The sequence below is a fragment of the Cavia porcellus genome, unplaced genomic scaffold (genome assembly GCF_034190915.1).
Source record: "Cavia porcellus strain 051 isolate PalLab524CR breed Dunkin Hartley unplaced genomic scaffold, mCavPor4.1 scaffold_32, whole genome shotgun sequence".
NCBI lineage: Eukaryota > Metazoa > Chordata > Mammalia > Rodentia > Caviidae > Cavia > Cavia porcellus.
Genome location: NW_026947515.1, coordinates 18,031,102 through 18,053,588, shown reverse-complemented (window position 1 = coordinate 18,053,588; position 22,487 = coordinate 18,031,102). Strand labels below are relative to the sequence as shown.

At 42.2% G+C, this 22,487-nt stretch overlaps 1 protein-coding gene across 8 annotated transcripts in view; it reads right to left on the bottom strand.

Annotated features, from left to right (window-relative positions):
• The window catches only part of Marchf10 (membrane associated ring-CH-type finger 10), a 94,537-nt gene extending 84,800 nt beyond the window's left edge, over positions 1 to 9,737 (bottom strand). For 7 of the 8 annotated variants that reach the window (XM_063241667.1, XM_063241668.1, XM_063241670.1 and 4 more), the window contains exons 1-2: positions 8,110 to 8,298; positions 4,904 to 5,010 (exon numbers count right to left, since the gene is read on the bottom strand). In XM_063241667.1, the coding sequence (XP_063097737.1) occupies positions 4,904 to 5,010; positions 8,110 to 8,143 (141 nt within the window). In that variant the 5' untranslated portion in view covers positions 8,144 to 8,298. Of the gene's footprint in view, positions 1 to 4,903; positions 5,011 to 8,109; positions 8,299 to 9,410 lie in introns of those variants that run through there. The other variant, XM_063241669.1, reaches the window with a different exon arrangement.
• Positions 9,738 to 22,487: the final 12,750 nt, after the last annotated feature.

The window sequence follows — 22,487 nt, the reverse complement described above, 5'->3', positions numbered from 1 at the left end:
GGCAAAAGTGTATGTCTGGGAGTCATGTCTAGTTTTTGGGTCTTGCACTATTTGTATACTCTGAAATGCAGAATCCTTGGTGTTCCAAACAGATGGCTGAACTGAGAGAGAAAGCTAGATTTCCATGGGAAGGAGCTGGTCAGCCCATGACCCAGAATATCAACACTTATCCAACATAAAATCTACCTTAGTAAATTATCTAAATATACATCAGCCATATGTGGACCAAGTTATGGAAGGGTCACTAAAGTCATGCAATTGATTCTTAAGTCATTGTTTTAAATCCTGCCTGGAACAAAGCAGGGATACATTTAATAATATAACTCAAAAATTATTGCTGTTCCCTCTGAAGTAGTTACTGTGGGTCTCCGCATGTCTACTTCAAAAGTGCTCAGAACATCTTAAAGGCAAACATTTGCTGGGCATGGTGGCTCATGCCTGTAATCCCAGCATTCAGGAGGCTGAGGCAGGAGGATCACTGCAAGTTTGAGACCAGGCTGGCTACAAAGTAAGTTCAAGTTCAGCTTAAACTGTGTAGGGAAGCCCAGTCTCAAAAACAAAAAACATTATTTTTTGCAGGCCTTTCGATAAGTGGTTTTAAGAATGCTCAGCAAGGGTGGATTTGACTTTGTGGAATAGTCGCAAACCAGCTGAATCTAAGTCTGATAAACCCAGTTGGTGATCAAGTTGGGTAACATTGGCTTTCATGAATGACATGGCATTTTTTTCAGCATAGAAAAGAAGACTTAGCCTTTGCCCTTAAGAAGCTGCTGTTCAGTTGGAGAGGAAGTCACACAAAAGGCAACTTCAATACACCCTCATACACTCTGTGCAGGGGGTATAAAAAGGTTTCTATGTATTGGACTAGTGGAAATGTTCCAAAGCTTAATATTGTTGTGGCTGAACACTTGGTAAGTTCACTAAAAGTTATTAATTACACCAATGGCAATAAAATAAAAATGAAAGTACAAGTATATGAAATCTTAGATGAACTTGGCAGGACTTGGTACAGCCTGGGATATGGGTGACAGGGGAGGAGGAGGAGTCAGGGATGGCTTAGGTCATAGGAGGAGGGGCCAGGGTGGCCATGGAAGGCACCGTGACCATGTTGGGTTTGAGATGTCTCTGTAACATCTCGATGGAAATTATGTCCAACAAGCAGGTGTGCAAATAATTCTAACATTTATGGGAGACCCCAGTTACAAATCACTAGAATACAGAGATAGTTAAAACCATGAGAGCAGACAAAATGAGCAACAGGGACCTTGTGAATTTTTAGAAGCCAACTAGGCTGAGGATGGAAGCCTGAGGGGATCAGCATTGAAGGGCAGGGAGAAGGCAATGTGGAAACAAGATGAAGAAAAATGAAGGGAACAGGAGGAAAGTCGGGGAGGGAGGTGATGTCAGAAAGCCAGAGGAGGAACTTTTCAAGTGGATGAGAAATAGCATCAAATGTAGATAAAGCTTCAGAAAACAAAGACTTGAAAGGTGCCCACTGAATCGGACTACTGACCTTAGGCGGTGGTTAGGGAACAAATGGGAGGCCAAGAAGTGGAGCTAAAAATGAAGCTGAATCTTTGGGGACATCTGAGATGAAACAGGAAGGAGCCAGGGTTGCGGCAGGACAAAGGCACTCAGGCGACAGAAGGCGCTGTTCTTTGGTTCATTTGGTAGAAGGCTAAAGCAAGTCTGTAGATTGAGCCAATAAGAAGAGAAGGCCAAAGACACAAACGAGAGGCCCCTGGGTGGGGAGAGGCTGGAGAGCAAAGACACTGGGCTCTGGCAAGAAGAGTCATTCTGTGCCCTCAAGCTGGAGCGCTGGGAGTGCGGATCCAGGGACGGAAGGGCAGGAAGCTGGATGGGTTTGCGCCTGCTGGCTCTGAGCTTTTGTTTTGTTTCATATTCATGTGAAACAAGGGGAAAGATGGTTGGATATATGGGAGCTGGAGCTTGAAGAGGGAAAAGGTTTAAAATTGTGAGGATAATGACAGAAGGAGGAGATGGACGACTGTGCTGAAGTGGCTTATCCCTTATTCTTCTCTTTCCTCACTCCCTTGACCCCACCCCACCCCACCCTGCCTCCATCTATTGGAGAGAGGGCTGTTCTGCTCCTGTTTTCTGGGTCAGGCCACTTGGTGCCACCTCCAGGCTTAAAACTTGGCCCAAGTCACCAAAATATTTCTATCAAATTTCCATCAGTTCCCTTAAAAAAAAAATTTTTTTTTGTTTTTTCACTTGTTCTTTATAGTTCTTTCCCAACAGAAGCCAAAGTGATCTTCTAAAAATGTAAGTCAATCTGGGTACAATGGCACATGCCAATAATCCCATCTACTTGGAAGGCTGAGACAGGAGGATCAAGACTTTGAGCCTAGGCTGAACAGCTTAGTGAGGTCCTGTCTGAGAATTAAAAGAGGGGCGTGTGTGTTCCAGGAGTGGGGCTCAGTAACAAAATGTTTGTCTAGTGTAAGACCCTAAATTCAATCTCCGGTACTGGGATGAGGGGAGCAAGTCAATCATTCTGCTCTCTCTGCTTAAAACTACCCAATAATTCTTGGGTGAGAATCAAATTTAAATGCCCAGAGCTGTCCTCTGAAACCCAACATGATCTGGCCCTATGGACTTTTTCCAGCTCCTTATCTTCTGTACTTTCCCTTGATGAACGTCTTTCAGTCACTCTGGGCTTTTTCTGTGTCTTCTAACCTTCCAGGCTGATTGCTCTCTCCGGTACTTACTTGCCTTCCTCTGCTTGGAATGCTGTGGTGGGCTCTTTCTCATTCACTTCCTCAGAGAGGCCTTTCCCCTGCCTGTCTAAAGGCATCACCACCTGTTTCATTTTCCTCGTGTATTTATCAGCCACTATGCCAGCTTTTTGTCTTGGTAACAAAAACCTGAGATAAGTTAATTTAAAGAGAGAAAAGCCTCACGAGTTTGAGTTTCAATCTATAACTGATTGACTCCTTTGCTTTGAGCCTGTGGAGACACAGTACATCGTGGTGGAGCACACGGCAGAGGAAGCCCATTCACCTCATGGCAGCAAGAAAGTGAAAGAGAAGGGGTTGGGTGGTCACTGTCCCAGGTACTCTCCCAATGGCATCAGACCTCAGACTAGGCCACCAGTAATGCCAAGCCTGGAACCAAGTCTTTTACACATGAGCCTTTGGGAAACATCCTAGACCCAAACAACTGCAGTAGCTAAAACTGTCTTATACATCTATTTACCTGTGTATGTTTTTTTTTTTTTTTTTCTCTAGAGTTCTGGAAGAGCAGGGACCTTATCTGGCATATCGCAGGTTTTTAATGAATATTGGTTGAATGAATGGAAAGGCACACTGAAAGTCCAACTGAGATTAGGAAATCACTGCAGTGGCTCAGTGGGAAACTGTGAGTTCTGTCTTTTCTATCAAACAGGAGTGACTCCATCTTGGACTCCAGCCCATTCTAGAAAGCTTTTCCTGAACACACTAAGTTACAGAAAATGCCTGCTCAGTTCCAATCCTGGGAACAGCCACAAACCAAAGATAGCTTATCATGGTCAAGGGTTTTCTGCTCTCCACGTCCCCCTCCACTCTGCTTTCCCTTCCCCTCAGCAGCCCCTCAACTTCCCCTTCTGCTGTCTGAGTTACCCAGTTGGGATGGGCTGTGAACCTCCAAACCAGCCAATGGGAGAGAAGTCGGCTGCCCTTCCTGCATTAGGGGTAAAAAGAGTGATCCTCCTTTGTTCTGCACACCTGCTACCTTGTTGCTGGGATGGGGTTGTGCCCTTTTGGAAAAGTAAAAATAAAAGTCTTGTCAAGATTTGTTGATGTCTGAGTGCTTTATTATCTGCACTGACAAACTGAGTCTCGGGGCTCCTTTCCAACAGCTCCAAATCACACGGCTGTGAGATTTTCTTATGTGCTTATTCCACAGATCACCTCGAACAATTATTTCCAAACACAAGCTGGATAGCAGAGGCATCTTTATGAATAGTAGATGTACTACCAGGGTGACCAGTTTCAGTGTTTACATTCTTATTTGTTTTCCAGAAACTCCCCAGATTTTATAGTCTTCTTGCATGTGGGTTGGCAAGTTGTGGGAGGAAATTGCTAACTCCATTTCTAGCCCCAAAGCAAAGCTGTATTATACAGGTGAAATCGGGTTACTGGGATAGGTCTGGTTTCCTTGGTGATCCAGGAGGTTCAGTTATATTTGAAATTGCTAAGGAGGAGAAAAACCTGATAAGGCAGATCCGTGTTCTCCTTTGGGAAGGAGTGCGTTTCAGCCCTCCATCAGGCCTGAAGCCAGGCCTCTCTGATTGGTGAGGCCTGATCTCTGGCAAGATGGCATGAATGACACCTTCTAACTGTTCCCAGAATCCTATGACCCAGTTTAGCCAGTTTGTCCTAGGCCAGCCCCGGGTAATTGCATCATGGGCCCTCAGGCTCTCTGTCTGCATTGTTTTTGGATGTAAACATGGTAACCACAGAGACCAATAGTTAGCTTATTGAAGAATGTGCTAACCACCTTTCTTCTGGCCTCCATGACAACAGAAAAGTATGTTATTTTATAAATGATTGAGTGGCTTAGTTAACCCCTTAAAGAGAATCTTTATTCGTCTTGGTTTGTCAAAACTGAACCCCACTGTCATTTGTTGCCAAGGGCTGTGTGCCACACACTGCAGTAAATACTTGAAAAATGTTTATCTCACTCCATTTTTTGACAGAATCATGACAACATACAGGTCCCCGGCTTACAGATGAGGAAACTGAGTTCCAGAAAGATGAAGCGGTTTTTCATGGCTACCCCATTAGTAAGGGGTGATTTTAGAAAACGATAACTGTTTGGCACATACTCATACTGGGTGCTGAATTATCTCCGACACTGGCAGAGGAGGTGGAAGATAATCCCTGCCTTCTGCAGTTACCTGATACTCGAAGTCCACCTTATGCTGCAGGTCCCGTAGATACTGTACATCACTGAAGAACTTCTGCCTGTCCTTTGCTTCATGCAGCATGATTCTTAATCCCTGACCTGCATATGAAAGAGAAATAAATGTGCTGTGACAGACTCTTTTATGTCTTTGTCGTATTTGGTTTTAGTATACCTGCTTTTATTCTCTTATTAATCTAATGGCTATTGTTTGAAAGGCACAGATGCTCCTTTCAGACTGAAGGGCTTCTTGTGTTGCTGTTGCAACCCTTCAAGCCCTCCTGTTCCAGGCATAAATAATGCAATCGCAGTCATCAGCTGGCTTCAGTGATCTTGTCCCAGTTATTCACAGGAAGTTAGGTTGACAGCCCCCTGATTCAGCAGCACTTCTACAATGTGACAGAAAAGAAAATCCGAGAGCCACACTAAATTAGCAGTTATCAAAGTTAGAAGCCCTACATGGCTTAAAATCATCTATACAATAATTACTGAATACTTATTTCAGTCCAGGCACTATAATAGGCACTGGAGCACAGCAATCAGCAAGACAGACATGTTCTCTGCCCCGTGTTGCTTATGGTCTAGGAGAGAACCATGACATTGGATATGGGAACCGTAATGCCAATAGGTGCTGTGGAGTAGAATATGGTGTTCTTAGAGTGTTGGGAAAGAAGGGCATAATCTGGTCTGGAGGGGTTAACTAAGGCAAGAAATAGAACAGAAAGGGCAGGTACAGAGGGTCTGGAGCATGAAGTGGCACATACCAAAGAGGAACAGGGCAGGGGCAGGGCAGCAGGAGCAGAAATGGGTGTGGTGAGCACACCAGTTGGGTGAGGAGTTGGCAGGGGCCAGCTCATGGGGAGCCTGGAAGGTCATCATTGGAAGAGTCATACGAAGCCACGAAAAGTTCCAATCTAGCAAATAAATGATCAGATTGTGTTTTAAAAGATCCATTTGTAGTATAGAGAATGGATGGTGTAAGAGGTATAGATTAAAATATGGAAAAGGGAAGACCACTGGAACACGGGATAACAATAGAGATGAGATGAGATGTTGGTCAGACAGTGTCGTAAAGGTGGGAGGACACAGGAGATGGAAGAGAAAAGGGGACAGGGAGGGAAACGTGACCTGAGCTGCTATTTGCCAGTCTCTGGAAGTTGCAGGCACTCTTCTAAGCATTTACACATATTAATTCATTTAATTTTCAAGACAATACTTAGGGGAAGACCTTACACCTCTATTTTACAGATGAGGAAACTGAGGCACATAGGAATTAAATAACTGGCATGAAGCTACAGAACTACTAAATGGAAGAACTGGGACTAGGTCCCAGGGAGGTTCCAGTGCCCACAGTGTTTAAGCACAGTAAATTCAAAGAAAATCACCAGGTCTCTGAGATTGTAGGGAGGGAAGAATCAAGGAAGCTGCCTAGGTTAGTGGCTTGAGCAGCAGGCTAGGTGATGCCAACAGCGCCTTCAGAAAGCAGAAATGGAGCACGTTGATGAGGAAAGAGTGTGGAATTTGAACTGTCTAGGGTACTGCAAATGCAAGGGTTAGGCAAGCAGTTAGACGCAGGGCTTCGCATTTTGTTGGCAAATGGGATTGAATGGATACCAGAAAGAAAAAATGCTTTACACAGGACAAACTGGGACAAACCCTAAAATTTAAGGAGCAGGCAGCCAAAGAATAGCTCTGCAAAGAGGCCCAGGGTAAAGCAGGTGGGTGCTGTGTTATAAATGCGGAGAGAGAATTTCAGAGAAGGTAAGTAATAACCCCTGTGAGAGCAGATACTGTAGTGATGGAACTCAAAAGGCATTGCAGCAGGGTGTGTAAATAGGAAGGGAAGAAAGAGAGACCATACTTCCAAGAAGTGTGACCTAAATTTATGGCTATTATTAAAGCTCATAAAGTTACAAAATGGCACTGTTAATGTAATGGCCAAACCTCTTCTCTAGGTCATCAAAGCCCCCACAAGATTCTTGCTTACTGTCCAGTGAAGTTCTCTATGTACCTGATATTTTTAATGACTACAGTGTGACAGAAGCTCCCCTAGGCTCTGGGGGAAGAGCAGGTTGAGACAGATGTCGTAACTCTCGGGTGTGTTGCACTCTGTGACTCCCTTCCTCCAGTTTATTCAGTTGAGAGGATACTGGCAAAGTCATGTTGTTCCTGACTCACGGTGATCTAGTGTCTGGTCAGGTAATTAGGAAATCCTGCAAGGTTTATCATTTGTGCCTGAGCAATAGGAACAACTTTTGCTGGTCCCTTGGGAGTAATCTCAAGGACAGAATGAGGGTCTTTGAGAGACAGAATCTAAAATTACAACCCAATGCACAATCTGTAAACCAAACCCAAATCTCGTCTCTTCAGCATTTTAATAGTCATTTACAGAGCACATTTTAAAGATTATCTTTAAACCCTTGTGGGAGACCCCTGTTGCTCCTGTTGGAAAGAGAAGGCTGTCTGAATATTAATCAGGTAGAGAACATAAGGAATTATAGTGAGAGTATGTTAACAGTCTCTAAAGGGGCATAGTTGAGAGTCTACTTGGATGATACGTTGTGGTTACAAAAAGTTAACATAGCAAAACCAGTTAACCTATCATGGTGTTAACTCTGTTATTTTACAAAGGTTTCTAAGTCAGGAGGTATGAAATAATTTTGTTCAAAGATCCAGGAAATAACTATTTGATTAACTAGCTAGGTTGCTCCTGACTTCACAACCAAATAAAGGACTTCAAAATGCCTACAAAAGTGTCTTCCTCCTCCCCATAAACTCTCCATTACTTTATATTTTACTATAAAACAAATGCTTGGAAGCATCATAGTACCACATATAATTTCCTATTTAAATACATCAAGACTTTGTAAAACTAGAGGAAACAGACTACTAGAGATAGATTAAGGAGATGGTAGGTTATCTCAGGTTAGGCAGATATTCTCCACATTGCACTGTACGCCAGCTCTGAAGAACTGACCAGGTTGACCAAGAAACAGAAACAACTGTGTGGAAATAAATCCAGGTGAGATAATGCTTAACTCCTGGAGCTCATCTTTGTGGGCCTACTCAACCAGACGGCCATTTGAGGAGTTTTTCCTCAGCAAATATAGAAGGGGGTGAGCAGTGGAGCAGAATGATAATAAAATGTGGGCAAGGCCCTAATTTCTAAAATAGCATTCTGTGTTGTCTTCCATTGCTCACCTTTGAACTGCTTCTCATTTTGAAATCCACTCATAGCAATGCACACTTGTTTTAAGTCTCTGGCAATAATGTACTGTGAAAAATCTGTGCTTTAGAAATCAGTGTAGAAAGTCATATTAAGTAGGGGGGAGGAGAAAGAGAGGAGGAGAAATGTGGGGAAGGAGAAGGGAGTCTGTGATGCTAAAAGCCACAGCAAATAATTCTTCTTGGCCTCAAAATTCTACACATCTGTGAAATTTCAATGAGGAATATTCTAAGAACTTTGTGACATACGAATTTCTCTCCAGTATAAATTTTCAATGACTTCAAACCAAGTTTCCCTGACTAAGGAGAAGAGAATTTAATTGCAGAATGCATTCCTTTCATTTCTCTTGGGGAAAAAAAAGTGTGTGTGTGTGTGTGTGTGTGTGTGTGTGTGTAGTGTGTACACTGTCCTGTTTTATGGCCACATTTGTCAAAAGGCTGACTTGAAATGTCTTTTAAGTAAGCCATTATTCTGTTTTCTTATTATATTTTGATATTAGAAATATCGTTAGTGATATTTTGTTGGTTTAGACAATGAAGCAAAATGTAAATTTAACTTCCTTTTAAGGCTGAAAGTTCTTTTGAAACAAAATGGCTGTGTTAATACCTGACAATCAGATATATAAATCCCCTTCTTTTTACATCTCGGTGCCTGGAAAAGGATTTCAACCTTTCCCATAATTAATTTGTAATGACAAGGATTACAGAATTTGTTTCAATCTTAACTTAAAAAAATCTTAGAATTTTTGAACTTTAGCTTATAAAAATGTCTTCATTTGGGCCCAATTTTCCTAATACTCCCTGAATACTATGAGAGAACAAGAAGAGGAGAAATTGTAGGAGCAGGAGATTTTTTTGCCCCTTCCAGCCAATTCGGCTTAAGAAATCAAGATGGCAAGTGCCAGGAAAACACTGGGACAGGTAGCCGGCTTGTTTATTCTGGCGACTCTAAATTAGGTTGTAAAAATAACAGAGGTGAGTGATCACATATTGATTATCAAGTTCAGAGAGAAAAGACTGACTTAGTGTGCAGCTGTAAATCTTTGGGAGGAAATGCCATAGGTTTGACAAGTAATTCGATGCTATCATTGAAGTTACTGTACATAGGGGATGAGGCGGTTGCCAGTCTGCAAACGGCCAGAAAAACGAAGGCAGAAAAAACGAAGAGGGGCTGAGGTCGGCCAGAGGGATGAATCTTCCCGGTAGGAAAGACAAGTTGTACACACACACACACACCCGGGTCTGTGAGGCCAGGCTGCAGCAGGCAGGCCCTTTACCTTGCGGGTCCGCGCTTCTCCCCTGCCAAGGGCTACCGATGCCGAGGGCCGGGGCTGGCGGGCCTGCTCAGGGCAGAGAGGGGCCGCCCATCAACCGCGCGGGGGCCGTCCCCGAGTTGCTTTTCCTCCTCCACCACCCACGTCTTCTCTCCTATCAGCCCCTCTTCCTCCTCCTCCGCGGAGGCAGCTTTCAGCCCGCGGGTGCTGGCCTTTCTAGGGGCAGAGGCGGCAGGGGCGGCTGCCTGGCGTCTCCAGTTTCCTTGGCAACCGGGCCCCCTCCCTCCTCTGGAGGAGCTCGTTGCAAGCGGGGGAGGGGGAGAGGCGGGGGTGGGGGCAGCGGGGGTGGGTGGGGGGCTGGGGTAGGGCGGGGCTGAGGCCTCTGCGGTCCTGAGCTCACACGTGGGCGCCGTGCTGGTTGCCGTGGGAACGAGGCTGGATGCTGTCTGGAAGGCAAAGCCGTGATGGTGGCAGGCAAGGCAGTGATGCTCAAGGAGGAGGCTTGTTGGCTTTGTCTTATCCAAACCCAGATCCAGATATGGCAGCCTGCACTCCTTCCCTGATTGGTGCTGTGCATTATAATGGGATTCACAGATAAGAGGAAAAGTTTTGGTCCAATTAAAAAATATTAAATGTGGTATGTGGAAAGATTCTGTGATCCTGGTGATTGAGGGCAACTGAAATTCTCTAGTCCAACATAAAAAAGGAGAAATAAATGATTCGGGGAAGCACTAAATCAGTAGCAGAATGAAGAACAGAACACGGGACCCTTGGCTATCAGTGACCTTTTCCCAAGGAAGGAGGTGCTGAGAGGCTTAGGCCAGCGCCCACCAGAACCTCTGCTTGCAGGCCTCTCTGCCAGCTTTATTTTTGGCTGTAGTTCTCACAGGCAAAGATGGCTCCTCCATTTATTTTGTATTTTTAGGCCATCAGTAATTTCGCAGCTGATGTCAATTTAGGGCACTCACCAGTTCTCAGAATCTCTGGTGTCTGTGGTGTGGAAGCAGGCCCCACTTTGGGGGTTGATCATGTCCTATGAAGTATGGCACCCTTCTATCTACTGCCCCCACCCCCATTTCCATGTGATCTCTTTAATTGGATTATGGCAGGGGCCTCTAACCACAGTGTGGCTCCCACCCTCCACACCTTATCCCCCCCAGTTCCCCTGTCCTATAAACAGTATAAGTGTAACTATCTTCAGTCCCTGCTAACAAGCTCTCAGACACTCCTTGCTGCCTGTGCAATAATTCCAAGCTCTTGACAATGACCTTTTCCTTTCTTTTAATTCTTGGTTTTTGTCCTTGAGCACTTCTTCACGCACACTTCAACCAGATGGACTCTTTTAAACATGCTAAACCTTTTTCTTTGCCTTTTAAGACGTGAGCCTAACAGAGTTTAGAACAAATGTACTCAGGGGAAGTTGGGTTTGAGCATTTTCACACTAGATTCTCACTAATCTTCCAGAAATACCCACGATGTTTCCAACCCACATTCTTTCTTGTGCTCAGCTGACTATCAGCTTTCTTTATGAAAGCATTAACTGTCAGGATTTAACCTATGATCTCTGTCCAGGATCTTTGTCTTTGAAAAGGAAATGCTTTAAAGATGTGACTTTAAGGAGCACTGGATTAAAACTGTAACTGTAAAACCGTTTGTAGGGAACATGTTCTGATGGAAGTTGGACTCATCTCAAATAAAAATCATTATAAAGATTAATGATAATCATTAATAATGATTAATGATTAAACAGTGGAGGAAACTGAAGCCCTAGGGATACGGTTAAAGAGAAATGACATGAACAAGGATACAGGGGAAGCACTAGAATCAGTGCTCAAAACCAGACTCCCTATATCCAGTGCTTCGATGCTGTCCACTAGTAAAATAAAGCACATTAGAGGCAAATTTTTCCTCTTCTATTTGAAGATCAATATAAAACAATACTATCTTTTTTTTGTAATTTTTTAATCTTTTTTTTTATCGGTATCGGGGATCGAACTCACGACTGCCTGCTTGCAAGGCAGGTGCTTATGCTGCTGAGCTAAAGCCCCAGCCCCAAAACAATACTATCTACCTAAAAAAAAACTGCTGTAAGGATCAAATAAGAGAGGTGAAACAAAATACTTAACATCAAACTTGTACAAAATAAGCACTTAATAATTGGTAATTTTGGTTTCCAAGGCATATTTTAAGATTTTATTTAATGCATTTGAGTGTAAACCACAAATACTTTGGAATTTTTAAATAAGAAAGTATGGAAAAGTCATTTCATTTCTCAGTTTTACACTCTTCTGCATTTCAAGTGTTTTAGAAAATTAAGTTCTGTGAAGACTCATGGTGCCCTTGAAAGAGAATGATGGTGCTAAAGGTCAGCCCATAAAAAGCTAGCGAGGAATTCTGACTTTATGTTTCATGAGTAAACTTAACTTTGGCATGTAAATTACAAACATGATTAATTCCACCATTAAAATGCAAATTACTAAAAAAATTTTAAAAATCTTTTTAAAAAGCAAATTACTAAGGAAAAGAGACACAAATTGAAAAAAATACAATTCCAATTTGAATAAAGGACTCTACTCTTAAGTACTTTTTGCAAATGTTTCTGGTTGGTGATAAGTACAGAAAAAACACAAGCAGAAAGTGGGTTCTAATGACTGAGATATTTCGTGTTTGCAAATAAACACTAGGAGGTTCTTTAGTTGAATATAAGTTGGACAAAGGACAAATTCAAATATAAAATTTCAGAAGTAGACTATTTTAAGCTTCAAAAATAACATTTTTGAGGAAAATATTTAACAGTGCAAACTGAAATGCTTCCTGGAGGGTTAGTCATACACTCTAAGCTTCTCAAGGTTTCTAAAACCAAGGTGTTCTTCAGCGTCATGTAGACCTGGTTCAGCTACTCAGTTGCACTGGAACAACCAACCCACTGTCTTTTTATCTGAGAGAGAGAGGAGAGAGAGAGAGAGAGAGAGAGAGAGAGAGAGAGAGAGAGAGAGACGGTGAGGGAGAGACAAGAGACAGAGACATAGAAGGATACAGAGACAGAGAGAGAGACAGAATAAGTCAGTCTCTATCACTGTATACTCTTTGTTACTGTTAGAAGTTTTCCTATAAAACACCATAACTTCATGCCAAGTAGATGGTCTCACTCACTTGTAACTTAAACAGTATTTTTGCCTGGAATTCACTAGACTAATAGGTTTTCAGCTTGCTGGTGACTTCACTTAACACACTCAGCATGAGCCATGGGATTTTGTTTGCAAAAAGAATTCTAAAATTAACTTCCTTGAAAAAGGGACCATGGGTTTGTTAGTCTCTTAGAGTTTCTTGGGTTCTTCTCCAACACAATTTTGTGTGGGGACTTGCTTGATTCATTTTCAAAACTGGCTAATGATGCATATACTGTCTTTATATATCCCATAGCTATATTTGGCCAAAGGATAGGCAATGTGACAATATTTTAATGTCACCTAGTAAAAGTGATTCTATATTGATGTCATTAAGACAGCTAGAGACCTTGGGAGGCTGTTTCAAGGTGAGCCAGTTGACTAAGCGCATTTTAATGGAAGTCACTGCAGTCTCTGCACCTGGTTCTTAGTTTGGTAGAATCAGAGAATCCATTTTTAATTCAGAACTGATCATTTTAGGAATTGATTCCCACTATCCCATTGAGGACTTTAATTAATCTTCTGTCTAGCCAACTTATTATTTTCTTTATATTTCTTATTTTATTGTTATTACTTATTATTATTCCCAGAGAATAAAATCAGTATTCTGTCCTGGTCATTACCAAGATACTACCTTCCAATGGAAAAGTATTCCCAGGAGATCGATATCAGATCAGAAGGCTTGGTGAATACTGAATTAGATAAAAGGGAATTGAGTATTCTTAAGGGATTGACCTAGCAGGTTAAGGAGACATTAAGGAATATTTTCCTCCCCTCCAGGTATGTTTCAGTCTGGATAACTCATGCTGATTGTTCACCTCAATACTTTTGGAGACTTTATCATGCCTGTGTCTCAGCTAGGTGCCTTCTTGTTCAACTTTATGGGGCCATTTTCTTCTGTTCATCCCAATAACAGCATCTTTGGGAGTTGAGAAGACCTGGGTTAAAATCCCAGTTAAAATACTTGCTGATTGATGTTGAACAACTGTCACCACTCTTTGAACCTCAAGGTTTTCATAGTTAAAATCAGGGTAACTGGAACCTCCTCGACAGGTTACTGTGAGAATTAATGAAACAATGAACTTACAGTTAGTGGTACTGGGTCTGAAACACAGTAGTTAGTCAACAAATAGTAGCTATTATTCTTATTTATATTACACATGTGGACTTAATTTTCTTTGCTGAGATCTGAGATCAACTCAAGATACATCACCTACAAATTCATAAAACATGTCTGAAGGCTTATTATACCCTTAAAATATGTCTTATGTTAATAATATCATTGTGATTAATTTATAATAGTATTGTTACTATGGTAATAATTATTACTATGGTACTAGGGATTGAACTCAGGGTCTTTGTATTTATACATCCATAGCCTTATTTACTTATTTATTATTTTGAGACAAGGTTTCATCAGGTTAACCAGGTTGAGCTCAAACTTGCAATCCTCAGCCTCCCAAGTACGTTGGATTACAGGCATCCACCAATACATTCAGAAATTTTCTATTATTTTTATTCTGAATTTCAAGGAGGGATTTAAAAAAAAAAAAAACAAAACTCATCTCTAATTGTGAGGGTGTATTCAGTTTAGGGCTTGCAGCCATCCATGGACAATATGAAATTTAGCAAAGTCTGTTGGGTTTTCAAAGATCAAATATTCAAGATCCAATTCTTTTGTGGAATAAAGTAGTTTGTTAGAAATCAGCAAACTCCCTAAATTAAAACTTTTTAAAAAGCATGTCCTTTGGGAGATCCCTGAAGTTTTCCTTTTTTGGAATTGTAGGCAGTCCATTGTGCTGTTTTATAAAAAGGAGGCAAACTCATTAAAGTTTTTGACTATTACAGTGCTGAAACATTTCTGAAAAGTTTAAATGAGCTTTGATTTCTTTATATATTTTGAAAGATTTAGACTTTTCTAAATCTTTTATTATGACCATTGGTGCATCTGATACAAAACTGGATGTGATTACAAGAACTTGGAGAACAGAAAACATATTGCTTTCTTAAGTTTCTGAAAAATTATTTCCAAAGGAAAGAATTTGACTTATTTCCAGAAGGAGTATCTGATTTGTTTGGACTTTGGATAAACTTAAGCCATACATGTTTGGCCAAGAGTTGAGTCTGTGGGCTGATTGTCGGTTCCTGAGCAAGACTCAGCCTTCAGTAGCTACGTCAGCTACAAGAATTCCACAAGAGCATTAAACATGTTCTGGACAAAGAAATACTGAGGCAAACAAATAAAATAAAATAAAAGCATAATAATTTAAAAAAGAAAACCTGGAACACAGTGCTGAGCAACTCTTAGGCATTGGTAAATTGTACCAGGTGACATGGTGTTTGGATATAACCAAGTGAAGGAGAACGTTAGAGCATCATGGTAGAGGAACAGAGGAGGAACGCCTCCTCTCTGGTCACTGTCTTCAGAAGGCTTCGGTCACTGACGGTTTTGTTCTGTGGAGCACCCTCTGTGTGCTTAGGGAGGAAGCAGTGACCCCTCAGGTCACCATACTACACAGGTGACCATTCATTCCTGACAGACTATGTCCAACGTCTGCCTTCTTTTCTCTTCAGAGCTCATTCTTTTGTAGTTCTCTTTTAATTTTTTTCTAATGACACAGAAGAATGTGAGATTAGTTGCAAACTGATTTCTTTCTCTGTGGTTTCTTATTGCCTCTGTCACACCCAAGAACAGCTGCTTACCTCTCCCCTTCACCTAGACTTAGGTGTTCAAAGGCAGAAGAGGTCATTCTCAAGGTATACGTGCAGACTAGGCTTGGAACAGCCAGGAGGACAAGGAAGAGACACAAGAGCAAAGATGGCTTATTGGGCCTGCTGCCACTGCTCACAACTGTGCACAGCAAATCAGGGAATCTGGAACATTTCATACATGCATTCAATCAACGAATAATTATTGAATGGCCAGTAGGTGTCAAGGACCGTTTAAATATAGACCAATCAATAAATTTATGCTGACAAGTAACAATTAGTGCCTGCTAATGGGGTGCACTGACACTGAATATTGGGAGTGCTGGTAGGGAGGGAGGAAGCTTTTTAGACAGGGTGATTGAAGACAGTCTCTCTGGGTGAGACCTACAGAGTGAGGAGGAGCCAGCCATCTGAGGGTAGGGAAAACAGGGTGGTGAAGGTGAGAGGAAGCTCCAGGGATCAGAGGGAGCAAGAGGCAGTCAGTGTGGCTGGAAGGTTGCTGTGCTGGAAGGCTGCTGAGGCTGCTGAGTTTGGAGTTACTGTAAGTACAGTAGAAAGCCAAGGAATGGCCTTAAGGTGTGCGTGTTCCTTGCCTGTGAGGCATGCACGGATATGCCTGCACCGTGTGTGTGTACGTGTCTGACATATTCATATTGTGGAGCCCATGAAGAGGACTCGGCAGGTGTGACTCGTGATTGCTGTTCCAGTCTGAGAAAATCTCAAGCTGCCCTCCCGCACATGCCTGTTGACTGGCGTGAGACAAGATGATCGAAGACAAACTATCAAAGATGTTTTTCCTATTCCAGTACATTGACACGACCAGACGTCCTGTATTGGGTAGAATATCCTGATTTTTAACTTCCAGTGTCTTCTTACATGCTTTTCCTCATAAAATCCCTTTTCATCCCTGTTATACTCCACATCTTGCTCCTTTTAACCCCTCTTCTTCTGTTTCTTCTTCTCTTTCATTCTTCTTATTTTTACCCCCACACATACACCTGTGGCACTGGGAACTGAACCCAGGGTCTTCACACCAAGCTACATTCCCAACCCTTTTTTAATTTTTAAAAAACTGAGGCAGGCTCACTAAAGTGTCCAGGCTGGGCTTGAAACTGTGATCCTCTTGCCTCAGCCTTCCGGAGTGTGTGCCTCTATGCCTGGCTTTCTTTTTCTTCCTCTTTCGATCTCTTCTGCTTCTCCTTCCTCTTCTCTTTCCCTTCCCATCTTCATCCGCTGATTCCCTATCTTCTCTCCCTGGCTTTCTCATTATGGGTCAGTGTTAAATGCAAAACCACAGCTCTTAGATTTCTATTTTCCCAAACAAATTTCTTGGCTGTTTTACAGACTTGTAATTCCATTTTGTAATTTTCTCCTTCTATCAAGTCCATTCTCTGTTTCTCTCACTTGTCCTCCTTCTCTTTCCCATTCTTCCCTCCTCCCTCACCTGAACCCCTAAATTACTAGGTTTAAAAACATGTCAACAGGAAAAAGCTCTCTTTCTTTAACCTTGTGGAAAGAAGACGTGAAGGGGTGACCTGGTGCAACACTGATCTCCTGGTGTCAGCACAGTTGAAGGTGGTTCCTGAAAACCAGACGGAACAGCAGGTATCACTGTGCAGGGTCCCTCTGTGGCTCTCTGTGCCCTCTGAGTCAGACTGAGAGAACATTCTTAAAACATGACTTAACCACGCTCCGTCCTCAAACAAATTCCTGGACGTGTGTGGAGCGGGCTCTCCCAGCAAGCCAGAGCACAGGCGTGGGGGGCAGGATTGTCAGCGACGCTGAGCTATTGCCTTCACAAAGCCACTTTCTGAGTCAGTTAGTTTGCATTCAAATAATGTTTTAAAATATAGCCAATCCATGTCTGGCAGATATACTGTAGGGCTTTTCCTGGCCATGTTTTCATATTTTATATTGCGGTGGCTGAGTCTTTGCCTTGGGGTTTTGGGGATCCCTGACTTCACACTTTACCATAAAGATGTTTTGGCAAATTCTTCTCAGAGGAAAAAAAAAAAAAAAGATACACAATGTTGTCCCTTTCCAGAATAAAGCAATAGACTTTCAACACAGTTGCAAGTTATCCTTATTTTCCTGCACCTGGAGTTGTGCATGTGTTTAACACAAGTGGTTTATCGAGGTGAATTAAGAAATTAATCTAATTGAAGTAGATTGAATTACAAAGACAGGAAAAAGCATACGGGGTCAGAAGCCATTGCTAATGCAATATTTCATCAATTGACTCATTGCTATTCTCTTTCACTGATGTGATTTAGCTTTTCAAATAGCTCTTATCATGGCAAGCTTGCTTTGGGTATGTTGCACAGATGCCTTATAATCATTACAATGTGTTTACTTAAAAATTTTTAAAAGCAATTAAGGAATTCTAAATATATTTGTATGTGAGTGAGTGAGTGTGTGTGTGTGTGTGTGTGTGTGTGTGTGTGTACACATCCACAGAGAGACTTTACAAACATTCAGACAAGGGCCCCGAGTGAACACTAGCACAAGTGTTGAATTCATACACTGCAATGCCCTTCATGCATTTCAAAGAGCTTCATGCAGACTAATGTTAAGCTTTTTTCATACCCATTGAATATACCATTATCTGTCCTTAATACACTGGAGAAACCAGAGGACAAAGAGTTTCCCTGTACTCCTTATCCAAGGCCGCACAACTGTTGTTGGAACCTTGAGCTCTCTAAGTGCCAGGCACATACTTGCAGCATATCATAAATGCCAGAAAACAGTGGTGGGTCAGTTTGTTTTAAAAAGTATGATAAGCCTAAGATTGTGGGCAGTGTTTTGATACACTTTACTTTTATTTGTGTTAATGCAAAGCACATCGTCCTAATGATCTTTCTCAGAGAGTCCTACTGGGGCTGGGGCTAAATCAGTAAGGAAGCCACATGGAAGAAGAGGGCAGAGGCTGCATTCTGGCAGCATCTAAGTGAGTGTGTGTGTACATGGGTGGTAATATCTTCAGGCCCTGACCTGCCCAACTGTCTCTTCCTCTTCATCTTTGTTTCAAAATGTGTCTAGAGTTTGGAAATCCAGGCCTAGTTTGATGCACTTTGCAATCTTCTTTACCCAAAGTGTCATGGGCAGGATAGTAGACTCTCCTGGTACCCACCAGAGGGACCAGAAAGTATAATCACATATTAATTCATTAAGCTTATCAAGCACTTGAGTGCCAAGTTCTGTGCCTTCCAGAGGACTAAGAGGCAGTCTTTGTGCTTGTGGGGGAGGAAGGAAGGTAAACAAGACTGTGGGGTAAGTGCTATAATGGAGGTAGGTGTGGGCACGGGGAGGGGCAGAGGAAGAGGAAGACTGAAGGGAGAATTCCCACGGTCAGGAGCTGTGAGGTCCTCCAAGTACCGCCCGAGGCCCCATCAGTGGTGCCCACTGGTGCGTCAGTTCCCTTCTGGTGGAAGCATTTCTCAGCAGTGCCAGACGCTGGCCAGACTGCAAGCTGAATGACGTCAGTTGTCAGCTCCCCCAGCTTTGTCACCAGTGCCCTTTCCTCCCTTCTTCCGTCTGCAGGAAGATTCCAAACAGTTTCATCGAAAGCTGTCTGGGGCAAGTATAAAGGACTGATCTGGGGGTGCAATGGGAGCACACGCTTGCTCAATGCTTCAAAGCCTTAAGCTAAAAGAACCACAGGCAGCTAAGAGGAAGACTTTCCCCGAGAGGACTGCAAGTTCCTGGCACCTTGGGTCCACACATTCTGGATAGTTGCCTGCTCTTTCTGCACTTGGAACTGGCCTTATTTCCAAGCATTCAGTCTGACATGTTTTTGCCTCCCTGCCCTATATTGTGGCTGTGTGATAAGGCCAGGGTGGAAGCTGATAACTGCAGTCTCAGACTTTTTGTTTGGAAATTCCCCAAGACAGTTAGGATTTGAAGCCTTGAAGAAAAACCAGTGACAAAAAATACAGTTGCAGCAAATGGGACATTTGATGTTTTCCCCACTAAGTGTATCATTTAATCTAGTTTCTCGCTTACCATTAAGGACAGAACAAACTGGCTGAGTGTGTGAATGGGGAGAGTATTAGACAGATCTACTGAAGTCATATTGCCAATGTTAGGTGGAAAGAAGGGGGAAATGGCCAGGAGCCTTGCATTATTGCAGGATTCTCTCCAGGGCCATATTTGGGTGTATAAAAGTATTCCATTGGTATAAAGTACAGTCAGCTCTCCGAATCTACAGGTTCTGCATCTGTGGATTCAAACAACTTCAGATGGAAACTATTTTTTTTAAAAAAATGTATCCATACTAAACACAAACTTTTTGCTTGTCATTATTCCTTAAGCAATGCAGTATAAAAACTATTTCTATCGCATTTACACCATTTAGGGTATTATACATAATCTAGACATGATTTAAAGTATATGAGGTTACATGCATAGGTTCCATGCAAGTAATGTACCCTTTTATGTAAGAGACCTGAACATTCGCAGATTTTAGTAGTCTGAGGTGGGTCCTGTAACCATTCCCCCAAGGATACTGAGGACCTATGCTACTGCTTCGGATTTATCTCTATCTAGCCAAGGCTGGGTGGTGTCAGCCAGTCCTCTGTGCAGTAAAGGATAGCAAACTGAATGTTTTTCAACCTCCAACTTAGTTCATAATGAGCAACTGCCTTTAAAAATGCATGTACACTATAGGCTTCAAATAAAGTTGCATGAAATAGACACCTCTTAGTCAGTGCTAACAGAAATTTAATGTGAACCACATAATGTTATATTTCCTGGGAGTCATATTTAAGAAGGCAAAAACAGAAACAGGCTAAGTTATATATTTTTTTGTGGGGGGATACCGAGGATCAAACTCATGACCTTAAGTTTGCCAGTTGGGTATTTATGCTGCTGAGCTAAATCTCTGGTCCCAGTAAAGTTAATTTTAATAATATCTTTTATTAAACCCACGACTTTAAAACATTATTGCAATATGCAGTCAATTTAGGATAATTATGGAGGACTGGGTGTGGTACCACATGCTTGTAAGCCTAGCATTCAGGAGGCTGAGGCAGGAGGATCTCTGAATTCAAGGCTAGCCAGGGTTGCATAGGGATTTCAAAGCCAAACTGAACTACATAATAACACCCTGTTTTTTAAAAAAGCAATTACTATGGGGGGTATTTTACATTTCTTATACTAAATATGCAAAGTCCAATGTATAAGTTTCACCTTCAAAGCACTTCAGCTGAGATTCGTCACATCTCAAGTGTTGAAGGATAACACATGGTTGGTGAGTACCTTATACAGAGAAGCACTTGGCAACTTTTCAGTGGCTATAATTTAGATTCCCTTCTAGATGCAGTCATTTACAAAGTGGAAATCAGAATGCCTTGGAAGCCCAGACATGGTTTGGAGAATGAAAATATGAGAGTCTGCGTCTTAAACTTGGTCTTCTAGTCCAGATCTCTCTGAGTAGCTTGCTGTGAAATTGAAAAAGCTCTGCCCAGGCCTCTTGTGGTGTGAAATAAATGCTCTTTGCAGGAAATTAGATATTACGGAATAATTAACAGTTCAGGTACCTATTTTCCCTGCACTTACTCCCAAGCCAGTGAGACTAAAGGAAGTGCAGGAGGGGAAGGAACTCTGGAGAGCGTATTCAGTTGTGTTCTTCTTCCCTCTCCATGCATTAGAATCTATTAGGGAACATCAGGAAAACACTAATGGGATTATGGTGTCCCACCTGAGGGAATCAGGTTCAGTCGGTCAGGGATCAACATTTTTTGAAATGGATTGGGCTATTAAGACAGAAACATCCCGTTCATAGCCCCAGCCATTAATGGGTGAGAACACAGAGCCTAATTGAGTTAAGTGAGCCATCACACAGGTTTTGAGAGGCAGAGTGGGGCAAAGAGTCCTGGTATTTTTCTCTACTCCATCTCAAATACAGAGAAATGCTGTATTTATACATCTGTAGTTGGTCGTTTTCCTGGTGACTCCAGAATTACTCTTATGCTGAGTTGGGATACATTCCCCAGCTCAACCTGGATTAGACATAAACTTCAAGACAGGATCCTCAGTAAGTGTGGTGGCCCACGTCTGTGATCCCAGCATGCAGGAGGCTGAGGCAGGAGTACACTTTGAGTTCAAAGCCAGCCTGGACTGCATAGTGAGTTCAAGGCCAGCTTGAGCTACATAGCAAGACCCCGCCTCAAAACAAAACAAACAGAAAAGAGCAAAAGAAAGGACTCTAACTCATTTCCAGAAAGTATTCAGAGCAATTATAGTTTGATATGAGTCCAATGGAGACTATAGGTCAGAATATTCCCTATTTCAGGCCCAACTGGGAGCTGAAACTATATTTTGTTAGAGTTTTATAAGCAGTGATAGGGAGGGACCCCAAAGGGGGGAAAAAAACCCACTTGGAATTGGATCAGTCTTCACCCACTCAGCCTGTTAGATGACTCACTAATAGAGGTCTGACATGTAAACTGTCGAACTGCCAAGCAGATATGTGTAAGGTGCCCGGGTAGGGACTCTGGTCAATTACTGGGTGGACTTCATGAGAGGGAAAGCCTGGCCCAGCTCTTGCTCCTTCCTGCCACAGAAGGGCATTATGCAGATCCAGTGTGATCAAACCTTCTAATTGCTCAGAAAAGTTGGAAATTGGGGGTTTTGGATCTTCTGAAGTATCCTGACTTGTGAATGTGAGTGACTAATTCAATTTTTACAAAAACGCTGTGAGCCCTCAGAGTCCAACCTTTCAGGTAATATGACTTCATATTCTTCACTGGCTTTATTGGCCCCCAAAATGTTGGCCTAATACAGTCATGACTGGCAAAAGTGAGAGTCGGTATCAGAAGAAAAAATAATTCAGTAGTGCTACTTTAGGTTCCCTTCCAAAGTTTATTCATTCCTCAGTTTCCACGCTATTATTTCTTGGGTATGGCACCTGTACAGCATCATACAATGTCAGCATGAAACTGAAACTCAGTTCATTAGAGTTCATAAGATTTCATCTAATTCATTTAAAAAACTCCTTTTGAAATAAAATGAGTCATATTTACTAACATCACTTCAGGACAGACACTAATTCTGTAAAACACAACTATATATAAGGAAAAATGTCTTCATTCACTCTAAAATGAAATGGAAGTTTCCGTTTTAGCACCGTGGTACCTTCTTAGCCCACAAAACAATAGCACAATAAAAACTGGAATTACCTTTCACACAGTTTTCATTTCAAGAA